Raw genomic sequence first — 7,768 nt, forward strand, 5'->3', positions numbered from 1 at the left:
CCAGGAGACGCGTGATGACGGGATCGTTTCAGATATATTCAGTAGATTTCAATTCAACTTTCTAACCTTGAAAACAAAGCAGTTAGAATGAAGCCGTCTCCACGTTGTACAAACTAAATCACCGAACATCACAACGGGCACCTTTTCGGGGACTGAAGCCTGGACACGGTCTTCCAGGGGCTGAACTCGGGGCTGCTGCAGTGCTTCCTCAGCTCCTCCAGACCTCGCCGCGTCTCCTCCTCGCCCTGCTTCTGAAACTCCTCCTCAGTCAGCAGGCGGCGAGGCTCCGGCTTCCAGCGGACGCAGCCTCTGACTCTCCTGCACAACACAGCAAGGGTTTAAAAGGCAGAAATAAGCAAACGTTGCGCAAGACTAACAATTAAAAGCTGCCGTACGTACAATCATGCGACGGCTACAGTACACACTGAACTCACCGACATGCAGAAGCTGCCAGTCGGACCGGGTGCTCCAGGTGTTTGGAGAACAGAGCCGCCACGATGATGGCGAAGGCAACTTGCTGAATTTGAATCCCAAAATAGATGAGGAGCAGACCGAAGAGCTGCAGCGTCCACGACAGGATGTTAATGCTCTTCTCGTCCACCAGAGGCCCGTAGCGGTAACACACAGCGAAAGTGATGAACCCCACCACCGACACGTAACCTGACAAACACACACGCTGAATGACTGCTTCTGTTTATGGAAATGTTCAGGGCATGCATTTATATCTTCAATGTCCATTTCAGAACAGGTTTATACACATAAATATATTTCAAAAAAGACTTTGTTAGATAATTAATAGAAATTGCAATAGTGATATTAATAAAGAAATTAATTAAAGAAATTAATTGAATGAATGTGTATATAATATATATATATATATATATATTTTAATATTAAAATATATATATATATATAAAAAGATAGCTGAGTGGATGAGTTGTAGTCGAGTTGTTGTACATTCATATATTTTATGTCTCATTAATTTGTAGTTTGTTTATTTGTGGTAGCGACTGGATGGTTGTTTGTATAGTTATTGTTGCATTTGGTTTCATATGAAGGAGGTTTATAAAGAACCGAAGCAGCTCAGGTGTAGCAGGAACCTTCTGGCCTACAACTGCTGAGTGCAGCGCGTCCTTCGGCAGGACACCAGACGGACGCATTATGACTCAAGACTCATGAGAAACGTGCAAAGTTTCCATTTGCATCAAGCCGGCAAAAATGTTGCAGGACGTGTTTGAGTTTATTTGCCTTATGACGTCACACGCTCTTGACTATCTGTTGTCAATGCTGTGCAGCCCTGCTTCATCTATAGCTCGTGATTGGTCACTGCATCTAACGCCACGGGGAGAGCAAAGTGATCCGTTCCTAAATGATCCAACAGCTGCGTGTGAGTTCTGCCCTTCTGTAAATACTCTGATGAAGGCTCTGACGAAACACCAGAGCGTAATTCTATTGTGATGCTCGACATATATAAAGTGAAATGTGTTTGTCTTCTATGAAATGTTTGTGTTATTAAGGGTCGGTACCTAATGCCAGGTTCCAGTGTTCCCGCAGAATCACGCCGAGGTTCCTGCAGACAAGTTGGATGGCGTACACAGAAAACGACCAGCCGCCGACGATCAAGACGTAAAAAGGGCTTTTCTGCCGGTGACAGCAAACACACAAGAGTATAATAAAGAAGTTTGAGGTCAAAAGGGAAATCGTGGATCAAATCATTTCTTACCTTCGGCAAAAAGCGAGCCAAAATAAAAAAGATGATGATGAGAGAGGCGATCATGCCGGTGCTCATACCAGCAGAGTAGAAGAAAACTTGACTCCTTGATTTCAAAAGGGAGAAAGAAAAGTCACTAACATATCGTACAAGTGTTAAATCCAAACATGGACACGAGTAATGAAATGACCTGCTGAGCGATCCTGCAAAGACGAACAACAACGCTCCAGCGAGGAAAACCAGAAACAGATAGATATCAAATTCTGAAAGGACAAAAGAACAAAGTGTTGAACATGTAATGTCTGACGAGCAAATCCTTTATTCTGCTCGCTCTTCACTCACTACGAGCGGGCTTCACACTGAACTTTGTTGCGTCTGCGGGGTCGATCTTGAAACACGTCTTCTGGCTGAACAGATTGATGTTGATGGTGGTTTCATTGTGCCGCTCGCGCAACAAGCTCTGACACCAGCCCCACACACTGAAGCGCTCCAGCTCCTGCAGCTCCTCCTCGCCCTCCGCTGTCTCCACCTTAAACACGTTTGAACTCCACACTTTGACCTGTCAGAAGTCTGCAGTTATTACGGAGCTGATCAACAGAGTTCCTGTTAACAGTAACAACATCCCCGACAAACTAATGTACACAACATATTTAAACTACGTAGAACATCTCCAGGCTGAGAACGCTTTGATGAGAGCACGATTATCTAATGATTGGGGAAGTGCTTTAACTCTTGTGCATCACTCGGGACATGTTTGATCTTTTTGGGTGTGTCTGGCGTCATTTTTGGCAAGAGGTTTTTTCCCAAAGTTTTAAAAATGTCACCTCAGCTCCTGTAATAAGTGTGTAATAAAGTGTGTCTCTAACACACAGAGCCTTAAGGACAAACATGTCTCCATTGAAATACATTAAAACCACAATTTATGACAAAAACATGCTGGTTTCATGTTTCCTGCAGACAAACGCATCAAAATCAATGTTGGTGGAAGTCCGTGACATATCAGACACCGTGAAACAATCCTGATGTTTATTATACGATCATTTCATTATGATCAGGACTGAAGGCGCTTGAAAGATTTAAGTGGAAAATAATAATATTTTATGACATTTTAGAAAAGGTTTGTCCTGTAAGAGTTGTTTTTATCCGACACTGCACAACGAAATAAAAATGCATTCAAATCAATGTTGATAATAATCTGATTTAATTTGTGTTTTATCATTAAAACAACAACAGTGGCATTATGTCAACAAACATGTCAAACATTTAAACCTCTGTAAATAATTAATATTTGGTGGTTATGATCAGGACTCATTGGATTCGTTGAGCACCGTTTATATAACTTACCTGAATCCGTGTCCATGTTTGTCTCCAGGTCGGCAGCGCAGAGCTTCTGTAACAGAACCTGTTGGACCCCGACATGACGTACTCCTTCCCATCCTGGAGATCCGTTACTGGAGGTTTGGTGTTCCCTGCGTTTGATAAGCAGAGACATGCACGTTACGCTAAACTGCACGTTACGCTAAACTGCACGTTGCCCTAAACTGCACGTTACGCTAAACTGCACGTTACGCTAAACTGCACGTTGCGCTAAACTGCACGTTGCGCTAAACTGCACGTTGCGCTAAACTGCACGTTACGCGAAACTGCACGTTGCGCTAAACTGCACGTTGCCCTAAACTGCACGTTACGCGAAACTGCACGTTGCGCTAAACTGCACGTTGCGCTAAACTGCACGTTGCCCTAAACTGCACCACATTTATGTTGCTTTATAAGGCTTTTATTTTATTCTCATTCTGAAGGATGCTGTTGTCATTTGGCTGTTGGTAAGAACTTCCTAATAAAATGTATTGTTAAAAACAGCGAATACTTTGTTTTCTAACTGCACTCGAGTACAGGTCAACTTTGTTTTTAAACTCTTGACTCTTTATTATATATAGTTTTATTTATTTTTTCCACATTGAGATTTTCTCCACTTATTTAATTTAATTTTCTTTATGTTAACTTTGTTACCTGAGGTTAAGGCAGGTAGAGGAGTTAAAGAAAAGTTAGCATTGTGTTTCTGTCTTTCTGCTTATTTCGTATATATATATATATATATATATAAATATATATATATATATAATATATATATATAATAAATAATATATATATAAATATAAATATATATATATATAAATATATATATAAAAATAAATATATATATATAAAAATATATAAATAAATATATATAAAAATATATATATATATTACTGCTGAACTTTTTTTTTTACAAAAAGATGAAAACCAATGTAAAAACAAATGTATGATAAGCTTAACAGATAGTGTTTCTGCAGTACTATATAACACTCAGGTGTTCATATTGAATATCGTGCATGTTGCTGCAGGTCGCAGATAAAACAGGTTTGTGTTTAGCAGTTGTTGAGGAAGCTACTTTAAAAGGTGACAAGCTATCAAATAAACTACAGATAAGCAACGAGAAATCTACTTTGGTTAACTAAAGATACTTAGGAAAAATATTTTTTTAAATCAAATTGACAATGTACATGGGATACTACATTACAACACAAATATAATATAAAAAGTCACATGCCAGTTAACGGAGTTTATTTCTCACTTACAGAAAGAAATTAAAATACCCCACAAAACATGTAACTTATGTTGAAGCAAAAGGGGGCAGGGGGTCCAAGTCACTTTAAAGATATAAAATAATAAGTTTCCTTTTATGGACCTAAATCGTTTATAGCCACAGTAGAAAGTAAATAAATCCGTATGCTAATATGACTGTAACCGACCTACCCGCTAACTACTGCAACATGTAGTGAGACTACTAGTCTCACTACATGTAGCAGATAGTAACACTAACCTACACTACTGCCTAACATGTAGCAGTAGTTAACACTAACCTAACACTAACTACATGTAGTCATGTAGAGTAGTTACACTAACCTAACACTAACTACATGTGCAGTAGTTAACACTAACCTCACACTAACCCGAACACTACACATTTAGGCATGTAGCAGGTAGTTACCAACACTAACCTACCACTAACTACATGTAGCAGTAGTTAACGACTAACACTAACTCATGTAGGCAGTATGTTTAACACTACCTACACTAACTAACATGTAGCATGTAGCAGTAGTTAACACTAACCTAACACTGGAACCTAACACTACTAGCATGTAGTCATTAACAGTACTAACACTAACCTAATGTAGCAGTAGCCTAACACTAACTACATGTAGCAGTAGTTAACACTAACCTAACACTAACTACATGTAGCAGTAGTTAACACTAACCTAACACTAACTACATGTAGCAGTAGTTAACACTAACCTAACACTAACTACATGTAGCAGTAGTTAACACTAACCTAACACTAACTACATGTAGCAGTAGTTAACACTAACCTAACACTAACTACATGTAGCAGTAGTTAACACTAACCTAACACTAACTACATGTAGCAGGGTAGTTAACACTAACCTAACACTAACTACATGTAGCAGTAGTTAACACTAACCTAACACTAACTACATGTAGCAGTAGTTAACACTAACCTACACTAACTACATGTAGCAGTAGTTAACACTAACCTAACACTAACTACATGTAGCAGTAGTTAACACTAACCTAACACTAACTACATGTAGCATGTAGCAGTAGTTAACACTAACCTAACACTAACTACATGTAGCAGTAGTTAACACTAACCTAACACTAACTACATGTAGCATGTAGCAGTAGTTAACACTAACCTAACACTACTACATGTAGCAGTAGTAACACTAACCTACACTAACTACGGTAGCATGTAGCAGTAGTTAACACTAACCTAACACTAACTACATGTAGCAGTAGTTAACACTAACCTAACACTAATACATGTAGCATGTAGCAGTAGTAACACTAACCTAACACTAACTACATGTAGCAGTAGTTAACACTACCTAACACTAACTACATGTAGCAGTAGTTAACACTAACCTAACACTAACTACGTGTAGCATGTAGCAGTAGTTAACACTACCTAACACTAACTACATGTAGCAGTAGTTAACACTAACCTAACACTAACTACATGTAGCAGTAGTTAACAACAACCTAACACTAACTACATGTAGCAGTAGTTACACTAACCTAACACTAACTACATGTAGCAGTAGTTAACACTAACCTAACACTACTACTAGCATGTAGCAGTAGTTAACACTAACCTAACACTAACTACATGTAGCAGTTCATCACAACACTGCGCACACGGTGCAGCATTAGCCTGATAAGAAGGCGGGGCGGGCTGGTTAGTGAAGTTTAGGTTTCACTCATTTGTTCTCCGCCACACTACAACAGCTACATGATTACTTTAAAGACATTAAATGTCTCCCCCACACAGAGGAATGACCAGAGAGCAGCCAGCAGTGACCCCCCCGGGCCCGGAGAAACTTCTCTAACGTTAACTTAACGGTTACAGGTCCAACACGAGCTAACATGAGTTAGCCGGAGCAAACACGTTATTATATAAATTAATGTAACTATTATTGCTGCCGAACTCTGCTTCTTACCCGTCTCCTGGTATCCTGGAGTTTCAGATGAACAGATAAGCAGCAACGCCATGAAAAGTATTGATTCAAAGGTAAAACAGTTTTCCATATTCATGCATCCCGCCATGATGATAGCACCATATCCGCTCTCTCACGTTCTGTCCCGCCCCTTCCGCTTCTGACAGCTCCGTTGAGTTGCAGGTCGATCAGCCAATCACAGAGTCACACTGGATGTTTGTTTAATCAACAATTTAAAAGAATTATGTATAACCTTACACATTGTTTGGTTTAAAATTGTATATAAGCCATTATCACTAAGTCCATTTCTGTATCTGGAGCTACACACACATGTATTTTCTTTTTTCATTTCATTTCAAAAATGGAAAACTTGCAATTCAGTTTTTCAATAAAACAGATCTTTAAAATGAAATGACCTAAATACATTCTTTCAAATAAAGAGATTTATATGCTCCACCACAACTACAGTACAAACCTATCAATGTAGAGAGGGCTTTAAAAACATTTATAATAAGTGAGATTGGAGCGACTTTATTGTCATCCATCTTTATACAGTACAGTTTATATAGGAACAGAATTATGTTTCCCGGTGCTGTGCAAAACTAAAGAATGAACAAATAAAAATAAGATGCAAACAACAAAATACAAAAACAGTTACAGAACAAGATACAAACATATAGTGCAAAAGCAAACATGTAACATATAAATACAGGAAGTGTAAATGAATACAAACAAATGTAAAGTGATGTAAAAGAAACAACAATAAAAACATTATTTTCCGTCTGAGGATATTTATGTGGTGAGGAAGTAATGCAAGTAAAGTGAAAATGAAAAGGTCAAGTGATGCGTGCAAATGTACAAATGTATTTAAATGTAACTTTACTTTTATGAAAGCATTACAGACAAATATTTTCCTTTAAAACATTAAAACCTCTGCATTAGTCCATTTTCAATTCATAAAATGTCCATGATCTTAAGTTTTAAACATCGTATTGTGACTGTAATAATATTTTAGGAGCTTACTTTAGTGCAGCCCATGGAAACTCCAGCACCTGCAGTTTGACGTTGGTGGAGTCAGTAAACACGAGGAAAGATATGATAAGCTCTACTTAGAAATAAAGTTTATTGTTGGATTTGTCCTATACAAACACAGAGAGCCCATAATAAATATTTAGGTTCCATAATAAAAATGAAAACAAACTGACATCCACGCAATGTTTATATTTCTTATTTGGGTTTCTGGGTGAAACATAAATGCAGGTGCTGCATTTTACAGATTATCCACAAAATCATTTGTGTGCAAAAAAAAGACCCAACGCTGAGTGAGCGCTGCGGCGCCCTCTGGTGGACGGCCCGAAGATTAATATCCACACACGAGCCCCAAAGCACCCACGTACACACAACACAACACAAACACAAACAACACAACACAAACACAACACATACACAACACAAACACAACACAACACAAACACAAACAACACAACACATACAC

General features: G+C 38.5%; 1 protein-coding gene across 1 annotated transcript in view; it reads right to left on the bottom strand.

Moving 5' to 3' along the window:
- LOC115005636 (nuclear envelope integral membrane protein 1-like) overlaps positions 1-6,441 on the bottom strand; it is a 7,417-nt gene extending 976 nt beyond the window's left edge. The window contains exons 1-8 of the mRNA XM_029427560.1: positions 6,277-6,441; positions 3,056-3,180; positions 2,054-2,270; positions 1,902-1,974; positions 1,724-1,817; positions 1,527-1,641; positions 435-660; positions 142-318 (exon numbers count right to left, since the gene is read on the bottom strand). Of these exons, the coding sequence (XP_029283420.1) occupies positions 142-318; positions 435-660; positions 1,527-1,641; positions 1,724-1,817; positions 1,902-1,974; positions 2,054-2,270; positions 3,056-3,180; positions 6,277-6,382 (1,133 nt within the window). The 5' untranslated portion in view covers positions 6,383-6,441. The remainder of the gene's footprint in view (positions 1-141; positions 319-434; positions 661-1,526; positions 1,642-1,723; positions 1,818-1,901; positions 1,975-2,053; positions 2,271-3,055; positions 3,181-6,276) is intronic.
- Between the last annotated feature and the right edge of the window lie 1,327 nt (positions 6,442-7,768).

The sequence above is a fragment of the Cottoperca gobio genome, unplaced genomic scaffold, assembly GCF_900634415.1.
Source record: "Cottoperca gobio unplaced genomic scaffold, fCotGob3.1 fCotGob3_333arrow_ctg1, whole genome shotgun sequence".
NCBI classification, from domain to species: Eukaryota; Metazoa; Chordata; class Actinopteri; order Perciformes; family Bovichtidae; genus Cottoperca; species Cottoperca gobio.